A 15,620-nucleotide genomic window follows, 5' to 3' on the forward strand; every position below is an offset into this window, starting at 1 on the left:
CAAACTATCTATCGTAGTCTTTTTTATAATTTACTATTTTTTACCCTTGTAGCTCAGCTTTACTAAACTCACCGTAGAAATCGTAGTCAAATTGTATATATGCTCAAAAATCAACAACAAAATCGCTCTATCTTCTATCTATCCTCTCTTTTGCGCTCTAATCTCTCTATCTCTCTCTTTCACACACACATACACACACTCTCTCTCTCTCTTATATATATATATATATATTTCTATATATTTTTTATGTATTTATTTTGTTCTTAGTGGAAAAAGTTATACATAAAATACAAAAAAATTAAAAAGGCTTCGCATACTCATACTCTCCTCGCCATTATCCAATATTATGCCCAAAACCTACCCCACACAATCAAACCAAAAAAATATATATATACAGCCAATTACAATAAAAACAAACAACACACAAGAAAACAACACAAGACATTTTCTCGCTCTCTCTTCTCTTCAACTTCATATGTACGAAATGTAGGCATACCCTCAACTCTTACAGTTACAGCGCCCAGAAGCAGGCTATATAAATTGATGTTAGGCAGTTTTAGAGTAGGTGCAGCAAACTTCTACAGCAAACTTCACAGCACAATTTTCAGCCAACTCAAACTCTCCATCACAACAACAACAAAACGTTATACTCTAAAAAAACATTATCTTTCAACAAAAACCCCCTCCAACAAAAATACAAAACCAAACCGAACCAAAAACCTTATCCAATCCAACACAACAACAACAACAACAACGACCATAAAATACTTCAGACGCCTATCGTTATGGCTACGATGTCGGTAAGACTGGAAACTTCCATCACGAGACGCGTGGCCCTGATGGCGTCACCTATGGCTGTTATGGTCTGATCGATCCCTATCATCTGCTGCGCGCCACACACTATGTGGCCGATGTGCATGGCTACCGCACCGTGGAGCCGGAGAAACCAGTGGAGACCTTCCCGCCCGGTCTGTATAATGAGACGAACGGCGGACCGTCCAAGCCTGGCATCCTGCTGCAGTGGCACGAACTCTACTTTCCCATTGGCTGCGGCAAGTTTGAGGGCGGTGCCATCCATGATATACCCTATTTCGTTGTGGATGATGTAAGAAGACGCAGTGAGATCATCCGGATAGCTACTTATGTGCGATCGTATTTCTAGAACAAGAACAAGGGCAGTGGCACATCTGGCTCATCGCTCTCCTCGTTTAACATACCTGTACTGAAGGGTGAGGGCCAGAAGAGTTTGCCCATTCACAAGCAGGGACCGAAGGGCCTGTTCAACACAAACGAAGGACACACAAACGAGGGACCTGGCGTTCAGGCTCCGTCCTTCCATTCGGTGGCATCTCTTAGACCCGGCAGTGAGCTTTTGTCTGGAACACGCGGTGTTGTGGCGGATTCAAATCTTTGTGTTTCAGATGATGGAAAGTACAATCCAGAAGATAATCGCTATCAGCATATTGTGGGTCCCCAGGGCGGGTTTGGCCCCAATGGAGGACCAATCGGCCCGAATGGCGGTTTCGGTCCCAACGGAGGACCAATTGGTCCGAATGGAGGTTTCGGTCCCAATGGCGGACCCAACGGTCCAAACGGTGGCCTCGGACCTAATGGTGGCTTCGGACCAAATGGAGGATTCGGACCGAACGGTCCTCCCGGTCCCAACGGACCCAATGGACCCAATGGGCCCAACGGCCCACCTGGACCCAAAGGACCACCCGGACCACCAGGACCTCCGGGACCAGTCGGCGAGGGATCAGGAGCCTCAGGAAAACCGGTATATAGGGATGGCGATCGCACTGGCAGCGGTGCTGGCAACAATATCGGTGGTGGAGATGCCACAGGCCCGGGCGGCGGTTTCGGTGTCGGTGGCGGTGACAAATACCAAACCGGCACCGGTTCCGGCGCTGGTGGCGGTGACAGATACCAAACCGGCACCGGTTCCGGCGCTGGTGGCGGTGACAGATACCAAACCGGCACCGGTTCCGGCGCTGGTCGCGGTGACAGATACCAAACCGGCAATGGTTCCGGCCAAGGTGATGGTGGCAAATACCGTCCTGGCACTGGTACCGGATCTGGTGATGGTGGCGCTTACCACACCGCCAGCGGCTCCGGCCCTGGCGGTGTTGGCGTCTATCCTCCCGGCAAAGGCTCCGGTGTTGGCGGCGGTGATGCCACCGGTCCTGGCCCTCTGGGCGGTGCTGGCCAATATCGCCCTGGCAGTGGTGGCAATATCGGTGACGGTGATGCCAACCAACCAGGTGCCGGTGATGGCAACCGTCCAGGCGCCGGTTACAATACAGGTGCCGGTGATGGCAACCGTCCAGGCGCCGGTTACAATACAGGTGCCGGTGATGGCAACCGTCCAGGCGTCGGTTACAATACTGGCACCGGCGTTGGTGGCCGCCCGGGCAGCGGTAATGGCGGCTATAACGGCAACCAGCCCGGCAATAATGGTGCCTACACTCCAGACACAAATACCGGTTTTCCTGGGGCCATCAAATACACTTCAGGTTAGATCAATTGAGATTTGTAATTGCGCCGCCGCACAGACAAAATCAAAATTTGAACGAGCCGCTGAGCGGTTATTGGGGGGTCTCCACTAAAGTAAATCAATTGACAGGTATATTTCTTTCTCTATTTTTTTTATATTTTTATTTAATTTGCTGCCCCATACGCAAGCGGTTTGTTCAAATTTTACGCTGCTTTGCTGGCCTAGCTCTAAGTTTCATTTAAATTATATATCGTATGCCTATATTATGCTAATGTACATTTATTTATGATTTATTTTAAGCAGTCTTGTTTTTATTTTCAGCCAAGAAACTCTGAAACCAATTTAATATCTGTTACACACCTCTTGTTATTATTTCAAAAACACACAAATCTTAAATACTCAGGCACACACCACACAGCAGGGCAACTTTAGGGCACCTCCCAAACCCCCCACATAGTTATCTTTATCGTTATTAGAGCACTTTTGCTAAGAGCGCACAATCAAGCAATAAATCTCTCTATATCTATCTCTACCTCTTCCTCTGTCTCTCTCCCTCTCTCTTTCTCTCTCACTCTCTGTTTATTTATATATATCTCTGTCTCTGTACTGTATCCATCTTTTCCATCTGCTATCAAAGACCAAATCGGTTTTTGATCAAAGGCAAAGCCAATTATTATTTCTGTTTTCTTTATATCATCGTTTTCTGTTTTGTATCTCAGTTCAGCATTTGGCTGAGAGACTATGCACCTTCACATATTTTTCACAAGTTACTTTTCAGTTACTTTCTTACTCATGCGTTCATGCACGAGAACTATACATCTTTTACTCAGGAAGCGCACGCTTCCACACACTTGCACACATGCACTCATGTAAACAGGCACACATGCAGACATGCACACATGCACACATGCAAACATGCACACATGCAAACATGCGTATCACTCACTTTTTGGATGCCTTGGCACATTTGTATAATTTTTTTTTACACTGCACATTGACACGCCCACATACAAAACTGCTTGAGCAATATTACTAACGGGTTATTGATTAACTAACTAATTTTTTGGTATTTTGGTTTATTTTGAAATTTGGTTTAACCGTATCAAGCTGATTACCCAACGCATGATGTTTGTATTGGTGTTTGGTAACTTAGCAAATCCCCCGTAGTTGTAAGTTATATGTAGGTCTATCAAAATGTTCCTTGTAGCACCTACCCGTGTACGTAGCACTATGTACGCACTGTAATTCGTAGTTAGTTCGTAGTTAAACTATGTATACGTAGTTCGAGTGGAAAATCAGCCGATCTCTTTATACATATCCTTACAAGTTTAATAATCGTATGCTTTGCATCACATTACTCTCTATTCCCTATAGGAGCCGGTAAATATAATAACCCTAGAAGCGGAAGTTATAATGGTAAGGCGAGATTTATAGGATCTGTCGGATTTTTTGTTAACGCGTCAATTACTTGATCTAGGTATTAACGATGGAAAATACTATCACGATGATTCTGGCAAATATGTACATGTTGAAGGCCCCACTGGACCTCCAGCTCCACCATATGTGCATGTAGTCGGACCCGAGGGCGGCTATGGCGGCAACGGAGGCAATGGCGATGGTGGCGGTACTGGAGGATTTGGTCCCAACGGACCCGGTGGACCAAACGGACCCGGCGGACCCAATGGACCTGGCGGTAAGCTGGAGGCATTTTCCAAGTATTAGAGTGAATCTTACATTTTTGCGATTACCTTATTTCAGGACCAAAGGGACCCAAGGGACCACCCGGCCCACCTGGACCACCAGGTACGTTTAAGTTAAGCTTAATTAATAAAAACCACAATGTTTTGGGTTTTGGGTAATGGTATAAATTAAACGCGGTTTCTTGCGATATAGGACCACCAGGACCTAATGGACCCGATCGTCCAGGACCCAAGGGACCAGGCGGTAAACAAGATTGATTTATACTAGCTGTATGTTTTTAATACTAATCGCGAAATATCTGTATCAGGCCCACCCGGACCCCCAGGACCACCAGCCAATGGAGGACACGCTGAGCTGGGCCCACCAGGACCACCAGGTCCTTACGGCCCAACACGTCCCGGACCACCAGGCCCTCCTGGCCCACCCGGCCCAACTCGTCCCGGACCACCCGGTTAGTAGAACTAACCCTAGTTGTTTATGTACAATTAAAGACATTTTTTATATTTTCGCACTTTCTAGGCCCAACATACAAGCCGAACGATCCCAGGCATTCGGACAAGGAGACACCTGGCTACCTGCCGCCAAATCAACCGGGTAAAATCGTACCACCCCCATCCCTTTCACTAGTCAAAGAACCGACAAATAAGCCACCAACTTTCAAGCCAAATTACGATAATTACGATAATTCTGTGATTAAGAAAGTGTCGTCAACTAAAACACCACTAACCTATATTCCACCTTCTTTCCCAAATACCGTTCCTATCCATGTTCCTGCGAATCCCACACCACGACCGCCAACCAAAACAATAACGACGACGACGATAACACAGCCAAAGGTCCCGGCTATCACTATTAATACGGATAGACCAGTAAAAGGCATTACAACAACTGTAACAACGGGTAATTTTGATATCCATAAGACAGTACCAATCGTACCCGCACCCGCACCAGTACCCACACCCGCACCCAAACCATATAGACCGATACAGCCAGAACAGCCACACTTTGTCAACACATACAATCCACAGCCGACGCCGGCGGCTCCGATCGAACCAATACGAACCACGATCAATGTACCGGCATACAAGCCATCGACGCCGAGGCCATTTGAGCCAGCACCGACGTACAGACCACCCATTTACCCGACCGAACCGAAACCGACGAAAACCATTTACGTTGAACCCAAGCCCATCAACAAGAATGTAACTCCACGTCCCTCTCCCCCTTTGCATGTGCCGTCGTATACGCCAAACAGCGAAACCTGCGTTTGTAATGCCGATAAGACGCACTCATCAAAAACAACCTATACCTCCTCCACAACCTATCCCAACTCAAATCCGGCCTCGGTCGACTTTAACAAACAATTCAACGGCTTCAATGGAAACACGAATTTCGGCAGCATAATGAACGCCATGTCACTAACTCAATTGCCCGTCGTGCCGCAGGCACCTGGCCAGCCGGCCTTCTATCCACCCGACAAGATACCTAAGGGTGCTGTGATCGCCTTCATGCCCGTGGTCATACTGCCACAAGAGTACTACGCCAACTGCGATGAGAACACCATTAAGACGGCCAACAAATATCAGAGTATTGATCCTTTCCCGCTGGGCGTACAGCCAGCCTCCATACCGAATAGCTTCAGTGTACACTCGATTCTCGCCGGCGCCGGACCGAAGGATCAATGCATGTGCCCATGCTCCTGCACACAGAATCTGGATAGATACCACAAAAAACGCGAGACTAAGGCTGACGATGCTGTCCTGGCGAAAGCGGCTGTTGAGGAGACTGTAGCGCCTGCAGAAGTGAAGGTTGAGGCACCTGTTGCTGAAGCTACCACACCCGTCGAGAGCAAGGTTGAGGCACCCGTTGCCAAAGCTGCCACACCTGTAGAGGACAAGGCTGAGGCACCTGTTGCTGAAGCTAACACGCCCGTCGAGACCAAGGTTGAGGCACCCGTTGCCAAAGCTGCTGCGCCTGTAGATGACAAGGCTGAGGCACCTGTAGCTGAAGCTGCCACGCCCGTTGAGATCAAGGTTGAGGCACCCGTTGCCAAAGCTGCTGCGCCTGTAGAGGATAAGGCTGAGGCAGCCGTTGCTGGAACTGCAAGTCAAAGCTAAGAGCCGACGACGACCTAGACAGCACAATTGACGTCTGGACGTCACCGAAAGTACCCAAAATCCCAGTTCCCGCTCACAATCCCCAGCTCCCAGCACTGCCGAAAGCCCTGCACAACTCCCCAACCCGCAGCACCTCAACTAACCCAATTGCCAGTTAACCAGCTTTAGTCTAAGTGTTTTTATTAACGAGAATACTCTCAGCCAGGAAAGGATAAAAAAATGAAAAAAAAGGAAAGAAACTAGAAAAAAAGTTTATAACTGCCGTTGAATGTGTTCTTTTATTTTTCTTTAAAAAAATAATAATTTTGCTTTTGTTTTTGTACTCGTAATACTCGAAATGCACTCCAAGCTTCCTGTCAACTAAGACTCTAACTTCCTCTGATAAATCATTTTCTTAAATGTTTTTCGTATGCATTTTGCACATGTGGCTAAAAAGACAGAAAAAAAAAACTATGAAAAACGATGTGGGAATTTAAATTGTTTGTGACATGTTGTTTATTATGCATTTTTGTATTTCAATGTATTAATCTGTATTTTGTTCACTTTCTTTAGATTTTAGTTAATAGTGTATTTAATTTCTATACTTAAAATGCTTGAAACGGAGAAATGAATTGTTATGTCTAAACAGAAATTATGAAATTAAATAAAATGTAAGAAAAATCAATGATTAAATTTATTTGCCCCATTCTTTCATGGGAAGCCACCAAATATTATTTACACCGCGCCATAAAGTATGCAATGAATAAATTAACTAACTGCAATAGACGCAAGACCTCTTTGCCAAAGAGCTGGACTCTGAGCCAGACGTAGACGTACATTCTTTTGCCTCGTACAACAATTACTGAGAATAAACAAAAATTTTGAAAATTACTTTTTTCTTACAAATTTAAATAAATTATGTTAACAATGGTTGGTTTTGCATAACCTGAACAACTTTTCGGGCTTCAGCTTCGACTTGCGATACCCTAACAAAGGGTATATTAAATAATGTTTCAATTTTTTATTAAATAAAATAAAAATGCTTGCGAGCGTATTTTATATTCTGTCAGCTGCGGAGAGCTGTGTTCCTTGTTGTTTTTACAGCGGTTCGTTGTGCATAAAATTCTTACAACCAATAAAAGCACTTATTTAAATATGCTAAGAGGAAACATATATATGTTTTTGGCTGCCTTGGGCAATAAACAAATTTAAGACCGGTTCAAAAATCAATTGGCATTCAAAGTAAATTGAAAACAAGTTGATTAAAGTCCAATGAAAAGTCTTCCTTTTATTAACTTTCGCTGTAAGTTCATAAAAGGCCTTTTTATTTCGTTTCAATTCTGTTTGATATATCCGACTTTTAGTAATACCTCTTACATAATGTGGGAAAACCTTTAAGATACGTTTAAGGGAACCAATTTGTATTATGTCTATGCATTCTGTTCACCTTGAATAATGGCTACGTAACCCAGTTTTGTATTTTATATTTTACGACTGTGTCAAGTCAATATTGAAAATTTGTAATTCCCGCATCGCACAAGCCCAAATATTGTTCACACGTTTCGCTAGTGTTAAAAAAGATATGCATGGAGGTTATGTATATACGCCAAGATATAAGACAAAGTAGGCATAAGCTGAAGCCGGCCTATTGAACTTGGCATAAGGGCAAACCAGATATGCGTTGCAGCAGCATACGAAATTGGATTGGATATATATAAATTTTTTTGGTCGCCAAATAGCAGCAGCTATTCTCAGCGCGTGACACTTCCTGTCGGTTATATCCTGCGCACTTCTATCAAAATTGCCCAATTAGTCGCCACACCTCAACGTTGAGCGTTACCTGAATGAATTTTAAATGCATGGGCTCAGGCGCTTTGGGATCTTATGAAGTTTTCGGCTATTATTTTTCGGCTCGCCCTATGGCAACAAAAGCCGTTAGCAGAGTGGCAACAAAGAAAAAATTGAGAAAAAAAATACAAGAATTGCTGGCAAATATTTGCATACGCGGCGCAAGTTTTTGGCCCCTGCCGCAGATTTGTCTCTGTGTGTGTGTGTGTGTGGATAATTGGAATTAAAGATATAGTATGCAAACAATATGGGTACTTGCATATCGTCTGAAGTTCTCCTAAAAAAAAACTGCCGTCGGTCCACATGAAAGAAAGCGATCTGTGTGAACCAAGTTAAACAAAACGATTTCCAGCGTTTCGTCTGTTTGTGTTTGTCAAAGTTTAAAGCGCAAATATCTAAAATTAAACTCACGCACTGGCAACAAACAAGCGACAAGAGACAGCCAAAATGAGGCATTTATTTTGTCACCTGTGCCCGAGACAAATATTAATAATAATACATAATCGCACAGCCAAAAGGTCGTAAGTATAGTTTAATTTGAGGTTAAACAAGGCATAATTCACATGAATTAGAAAGAAAACATGACTTGGCGGGCACAGTTTATAGCTAGAAATATTTTGTATTTAATCACAATATATCTGAGCTTACAAATAATTGTATTTTTGATTTGCTTTTAATTTTTCAGTTAAGGAAAATATCGTTTTAGTTTCATAGCTCGCTGTCAGCCCTGAAAACGTAACAGCTTTTGAAGATTTTCTGTTTCTTTTTTGGGGCCGCACTTGCTTTACGTGTCGTATGAGTAATAAAATTAACGTAGCCGCACGTTTTAGCTGGTCTTCGAAGTGCGACTTGGTGCTGGGGCCAAGCTTTATTATTGTTTCGGTTTGTTTGTTTCGGCGACGTTGACGTCTGCGTCGACTTGAGCGCAGCAACTCAGCCGGAAAATGAAAAATATAAATTGGCCCCCCGTCTGGGAAACAGAATTATTTAACGTACAAGCGTTGTCTCAAGCAGTTGTCTCTTCGCGCGTTCTACGGTCCCGCTGTCAAACGTAGCTTTTCCATTTGCAGTTTATACGATTTGTCAAAAAGTACCTTTCAACATGTATGCCAAGTGTTTGCCGCTTTTAGTGAGTATTAAAAAAAAACAACAAAAAGAACTCAGTTAATCGAAAAAGTGTATTACATACACACACATATTTGTCGAAACGTAGCTGCTCGTGTGCGTTGTGGCCTGGGCTGAGCCATTGCCGGCGGCACAGGATGCCAAGGCGAGTGATTTGGCCACTGCTGAAACCTCAGCCAAACGTAAGCGACTATACATATATTATTGGCTTTACCTGAAACTTTTCGTGGCGCGCCCTTAAGTGTTGAACTTGGGCGGTTTACTTGGACAGGGTTCTGGTTATCCGAACTATGGCTACAACTATCCCAACTATGGATACAACACTGGCTATTACAATAGACCCAACAATGGCTACTATCCCAGCACTGGCTATTATCCCGGCAATTCATACAATGGCGGCAGCGGCTACTATGGCAACACGGGCGGCAGTGGCTACTATCCCAGCACGGGCGGAAGCTATTATCCCAGCACTGGAGGCAGCGGCTACTATCCCAGCAGCGGCTACTATCCGACGACCAATATACTAGGCACTGCAGGCTACGGCGGCTATGGAGGTAATGGCGGCTTAAGACAATATGCGGGCTATTGGCAGCCAGAGTATAGCGGCCAGCGTTATCGTGGCTATGGTTATTACCAGGACACCGATCGCTTTGGTCTGCCGCCGGCCAGGGAGCGCGATTACTATCGTGATCGCAGCAACTATGGCGGGTATCGTGGCTATGACTAATGCTTTTGCCTGGTTGTTATTGTTGTTGTTGTGTTTGTTGTTGTTATTGCCCTGCTTTGTATATAACGTGTGCTTAATGCTAATCAACTAGCAATAAAACTCTAATGTCTACTAATTTAATTTAAGCAGCATTTTAATAATCTAACAAAATATTCTATAGCCCGCTGTCAGTTCTCTTTTCAGTCACATCAAACGGCAAATGATGAAATTGTAATCGGTGCTGGGTTACGCCCAATTGCACGCTGTAATGTGTCATTCTGTGTGGTGTCATATGCAATCCCCCTCGGGGGTGCATATAATTATGTGCTTTTGTGTGCAACTGGGCTTAATGTGTGGTAATTGTTTGTCTTAATCATCTTGTCTCGGTCATGTCATTTACATGCCAAGCACAAGGCGTGCAATATCCACGGGTGCCCAAAAGTATGCCATGTTTTTCGTCATTGCTCGCGTTGCCAACTTCTGTTAAAATAAAACATATGCATTGTTTTTTCTCTCACTCTTACATATTCCGCAGTACGACAGACATACGGCTAGGCGCGCCAGCAGCAGTGGGTCAGAGACAGAGACACCCGCTAAGAACTTAAGCAACTGTTATGCGTCAGCAAGCAGCTACAACAACTACAATAACAACAAGCGGCAGCAACCGTAATAGCATCCCCCCTCCTCCTAAAGCGTAACATGCACTTTACTGCAACACCAAAACTGTAAACGTCGCCCGCATTGCCCGCTTTCAACTTTAACCGACTGCATTCAGCACTTTGGAACGCGTGCCTCTTCTCATGCCAAATTTGACGCACACATTAACACACCAACAAAGAAAAAAATAGAAACAAACAAGAAAAATGATAATAAATAATAATAATAATAAGATAAAGCAGCTGCTGTGGCAGCGGCGGCGGCTACGCTTGCGTCTTAGCTTAAAGTAAAGTCATGTTTGTGTTTTCATTCTTTTGTCTCGTCGGGCTGTGGCAAGCTGCATAGTGGGGGCAATGTAAACAAAATGCAGCGAAGCGTGTTTTTCCCCACGAATTTCCACTTTCAGTTTCATTTTCTTTTATTTTGGCCTTAAGCAACGGGTGTTGACAATTTTAAGTCTCTTGTTGATAAGCCAAAATCATTTTTCTTGTTATAAAATAAAATATATCTCACATATGTAAATAAAAATGAAGAGCGTTTGATGTGTTATCTGCATAACTTAAGCAGATTTGAAGGTCAACTCAACTATTTGGTCACGCTTTGAGGCTTCAGCTTTACCTACATACTTTAAGGTAAGTTAGTAAGTTAAACTAGATATGTATATTCTAGATAGAATATATATGTATGATAGTCAGATGACTATCATAAACTCTAACTAATTATGTACATGTATATTTATATGTACATGCTCTCCGACTATCATAAAGTCTACCTATTTATAGACTCTTAAGCTTTTTATTTGCCAATGCACAACAGCAGCATTAAAAGCTTAAGCGTACATACAAAAACATATTTTACATTCCTCAGCAGATATATAGGAAAACTTTTCTGAAATTTCTAAATAACAAAGAAACCTTTGGTGTTCATTTGAATTTTTTCCTATGTTTAAGCTGAGCCAAAGTCAATATACAACAATTACGCATCATATGACAGCAATTAAAACTAGAGGAATTATGCCCGAGAAAATATTCCACGGCGCGATCAACTCTTTAATCTATCAATGCGCAAATTTACTTGCCGCCGCCAACTGGTTCCATTCAGTGAATGCGACGCTTCCTTCCGCGGCGCCCATAAAAAAATTATGTGAAGAAAACGGTATGTATGCTGTGCGGAATTTTATTTATCGCTAAATTGTTTAAAACATTTATGTGGTCATAAAAAAGAGGCCGAAATCGCACTTTTTTTCCACTGCTGCAGTAAAATTATGATCAACTGGAACTAAGCAAAAATATTGCGCATACGCAATGCTGCCGCTGTAATGATTTTTATTATTGTTGTTGCCATGCTCGTTGTTGTTTATAGAAAATGTTTTTCTTCTTCGTTTTTTTTTTTTTTTTTTTTTTTTTTTTGGCATCAGCCCCTCGCACATTTAAGGCAAATAGAAATAATTAAAACATTGACAGTGCGCAGAGCGCGTGCTTGCCGCGAGTACAATAAATAAAATGATAAAGAAATGGAATTATTTATTTTGGCGAGCGGCATTAACGTCGTCACGCGTTGAAATCTAATGTTAACAACGTTTTAATTAGGCGCCAACAAAAACAACAACAACAACAACAATTTAGCCAGATTAATGCACATGAAAATTTGTTGTTGGATTATTGGGCAAACGGCTGTTTGCTCAGCGGCAACAAGTGTAAATATTTGTCTGGCATAATTTTATTGCTGCCCTCGTAAATGTAAGCTAAATTCTTGTTAATGCGCTAAAAATGCAATCGCAATTATGCAACTGCTCCTTAACGACAAGTGCTAAGCCGATGCAGACCAGTAAAACTTGTGAGCCCAAGAGTTGACGGGACTTTAAGAGCTTAAGCAGCTCTTTTCATGTACTTAACAGCAACCCATCGAGTCCTGCCCGGCTAGGGGAATTGCTTATTCAGACGCTATTGCCAGCTAAAAGTTTTTGGCCTGCAGCTAAATGTCTTAAACTTTTCATAACACTTCATAAATTTGACTGCAGCCACAAAATTTGCGTCTGCGAAAGTCTTGGCCAACATTTCTGAGGGTTTTCTGCTTAAAGTGCTGCTCACAAGGCGGCTTAAGTGTCGTGGTTTAATATAAACACCATAATTGTATACAAGCCATTTGCAATTCAGTTAGCTGACTTTTTGCTTACCCATTCAAAAAAAAATTATTTTTTATAAATTTGTAAAGCATTTTCATAGTCAAAAGCAGCCAAAAATATGAAAATTCCATTGGTTAATTGCACATACTGATTGTCGACAGCTGTCTGCCAAAAAAACAAGAAAGTTTTCCAAGTTGGACAGTTTAAGTGACAGTAGAAACTCATTAAACACTCGAGTCTCATTAGAGAATTGCCAGCGTTGGTGTAGAATGCTGTCACTCAGTTGGCAGAGCCAATTACTGACTTGTAAATACCTGGAATAGTTTCTAGGCCAACTGCAAAACTTGCTTAAATAAAGTCGCCTCCTGAATATACTGTCAAAAGGCTGAAAGCTGCCTCATACTGCCTTCCATTTTACCCACATCTCAAACCATTTTTAACGATGGTACCTTAAAAATCAACTCAATTTATAGCAGAAATAAAACACTTTTTATGCTTTAAATAAAATTTTGTATTAATTAGCCCAGCTCGCTTTTGTCTTTATACACTTTTCTAGCTGTGAACAATTTTTAAAAGGTGTTCAAACGGCATGCTTACCCAATTAGCACCTATGCGAGTTGGGCGTGCATGAAGTTGATTTAATAAAAAAGTGCCACGTGCCCGCAGTCGGTAGGGAGTGCAAATCACTTAAAATCCGTACAAAGTTCAGAAGAAAAAGAAAAATGATCGAAATTAATAAAAGTTTGGCATTGAAATGTTTTGCTTGCCAATTAAACAAACCTATTAGAATGCATAACACAAAGACAAATTGTTAACGGAGCAGTGATAAACAATCGTCCATCCTTTGCAGAATCGCAAACGGGCCACACACTTCCCCATGGTAACAGCTAATCAAATTCACAGCCAGTTAACATGTGTTATCAATGGCACGTGCCAGGCACCAGAGTAACGCAGACTATAAATGATTTAAATCATTATCATATCACACTTTATTTTGATTCTAGCAGCAGCAGCAGGAGGCAAACATGCAGATCCGGTTGTGGGAGGGCACGTAATTTATTGCGCATAAATCAATTCGAGAAGCTCGTTAATATTTTGCGATCTGCTTTCAAGCGGAATTCACGGATAACTGCAATTCATTTAATGCGTTTGACGAACAGGGCCATAATGATGCAAGCACTTCCAGAACTGATCGATGAGAACGGAGCAATCGCAAGCCAGAGAAACCATTACATGTCACGTAAGTAAAAAGAATATATATAAAGGAATTGCTAATTTTTGAAAGGATGAAACCTAAATATCCCAGAATATATATTTGTTAAATTCATCAATTAGTAAGCGAGAATGAGGGGGTTCCCTGAACCATAATAAAAATTGGTTGAAAGGGTATTTTGGTTTTGTGCAAGAGTATGTAAGAGACAGATGGAAGCATCTCCGACCCGATAAAGTTTAGAAATTCTTGATCAGTATCAAAAGTCTAGTCAATCTAGCCATGGACTTCTGTCTGTTCGACTATCTGTCCCTCCGTCTTACCCTATTTGTGAATTAGAGCTAAAGACCTCAAATGTACAACGTAGATCATCCATGTCCTCGCGCAGCACAACGTTGGAAGAAGTAGGTTTAGGGTATCCACTAGTCGGGCCCTAGCGTCTTGAAAACTCTAACTCGTTCTATTTGCAGTCGCGACATTTTTACATACCGAAACCAAGCGTGGCATTATTGAAGTTTGCAAATTTTTAATGCATCGCATGCTATAAAATAAATAACATTTTATTTAGGCACTTAGCATGCCGACAAACTGGTCTTTGCTATAAGAAGACTCTTTAAACGCAGACTAAATATATCAAAGTCATCATGTGTGTGTATGTTTGCCGATGTGTGTTTTTCACAAGTTTACGCTTCAGCGACTGAGTTTTATAGCCAAAATTTACTTTAATTAGTTTGTATTTAATTCAATTGACACGTAAATATTAAAGCTTCTTCTTCAGATCTCGAGCGTCTCTGTAAGTTTTATAAATATTTGTGAAATCATTTAGAGTATATTAAATGTATATCAATTCGGGGCGTGGCGCCAAGCTCTTAGCTTAGGTTGTCATTTGGGTATTACTCCCATCAGCAGCTGAGCACAATTCAATTGGAAATTTATTCGATCAATTTGTCTGGATGGCCATTTAAAAGACCATCAATATAAATGATATCAAACATATCAATTGAAACACTTATTGATTGCCCACAAACATATTAATAAACAGTTGATTGCTGCACCCTGTACACTCCAGAGCAACAGAGCATGCTATTTCCATATACTCTCGCACTTAATATAAACTTTTGTATGCCTAATAGCCTATGGTATTTGTCAGTCCATCAATGCAATTAATTTTATTGTGTGTAAAAGAGAAAACAAGTCTGGTTTCGTTCTCTAAAATGCTAACCCTGCGTGTTGACCCATTTTTATCACTGATTAAACATATAGATGTGGCTGGCACATTTAATTACCTAACATAAAGATAGTCTTGTTTGTTTTTGCACAGATAACATTTAGAATCGTGCTCGATGGACTATGCAACATTCTAATTAAATTAAAATATGCCCAGGCGCAAAACAAAATAAAAATCGATTGTTCATAAATTATTTATCTATTGTTTATCGGTGTGGCTATTTTATCTAAAAGTAATCGAAAGAAAATTGAAAATGATATACACAATTTTTTGTTCGTATCAGTCAATTTTTCGGGCCTGCAATCAAAGCTGACAACATGCTCATAAAAGTGGGTGCAGGTGCTTGGCAGGTGAATAAATACGACTTTCGCAGCACTCTGGACGGGTCTGAGGCAGAGACACGCCCAGCTTCCTAGCTGAGAGTGTGGTT

The 15,620-nt window shown here is 42.1% G+C and overlaps 2 protein-coding genes across 3 annotated transcripts; both read left to right on the forward strand.

Moving 5' to 3' along the window:
• The first annotated feature begins 543 nt into the window (after window positions 1-543).
• LOC115769455 (collagen alpha-1(I) chain-like) lies at window positions 544-5,051 on the forward strand. The gene is made up of 11 exons (XM_030714267.1): window positions 544-561; window positions 806-1,105; window positions 1,163-1,910; window positions 2,037-2,513; window positions 3,869-3,874; window positions 4,029-4,187; window positions 4,253-4,297; window positions 4,388-4,438; window positions 4,503-4,646; window positions 4,715-4,789; window positions 5,026-5,051. Exons 1-11 carry the CDS (start codon window positions 544-546, stop codon window positions 5,049-5,051), a joined length of 2,049 nt encoding a protein of 682 aa, XP_030570127.1.
• A 4,076-nt stretch (window positions 5,052-9,127) lies between these two features.
• On the forward strand, window positions 9,128-10,839 carry LOC115769595 (shematrin-like protein 1). Of its 2 annotated transcripts, XM_030714480.1 has the most exons (4): window positions 9,128-9,268; window positions 9,353-9,446; window positions 9,507-9,818; window positions 10,506-10,839. In XM_030714480.1, the coding sequence occupies exons 1-4, from the start codon at window positions 9,242-9,244 to the stop codon at window positions 10,523-10,525; spliced, it is 453 nt and encodes a 150-aa protein (XP_030570340.1). In that variant the 5' UTR covers window positions 9,128-9,241; the 3' UTR covers window positions 10,526-10,839. The 2 variants fall into 2 exon arrangements, with proteins under 2 accessions (XP_030570340.1, XP_030570339.1); XM_030714479.1 differs by lacking the exon at window positions 10,506-10,839 and having other exon boundaries at window positions 9,507-10,102.
• Window positions 10,840-15,620: the final 4,781 nt, after the last annotated feature.

The sequence above is a fragment of the Drosophila novamexicana genome, unplaced genomic scaffold (genome assembly GCF_003285875.2).
Source record: "Drosophila novamexicana strain 15010-1031.04,08,12 unplaced genomic scaffold, DnovRS2.1 tig00004554-arrow-pilon, whole genome shotgun sequence".
Taxonomy (NCBI): Eukaryota; Metazoa; Arthropoda; class Insecta; order Diptera; family Drosophilidae; genus Drosophila; species Drosophila novamexicana.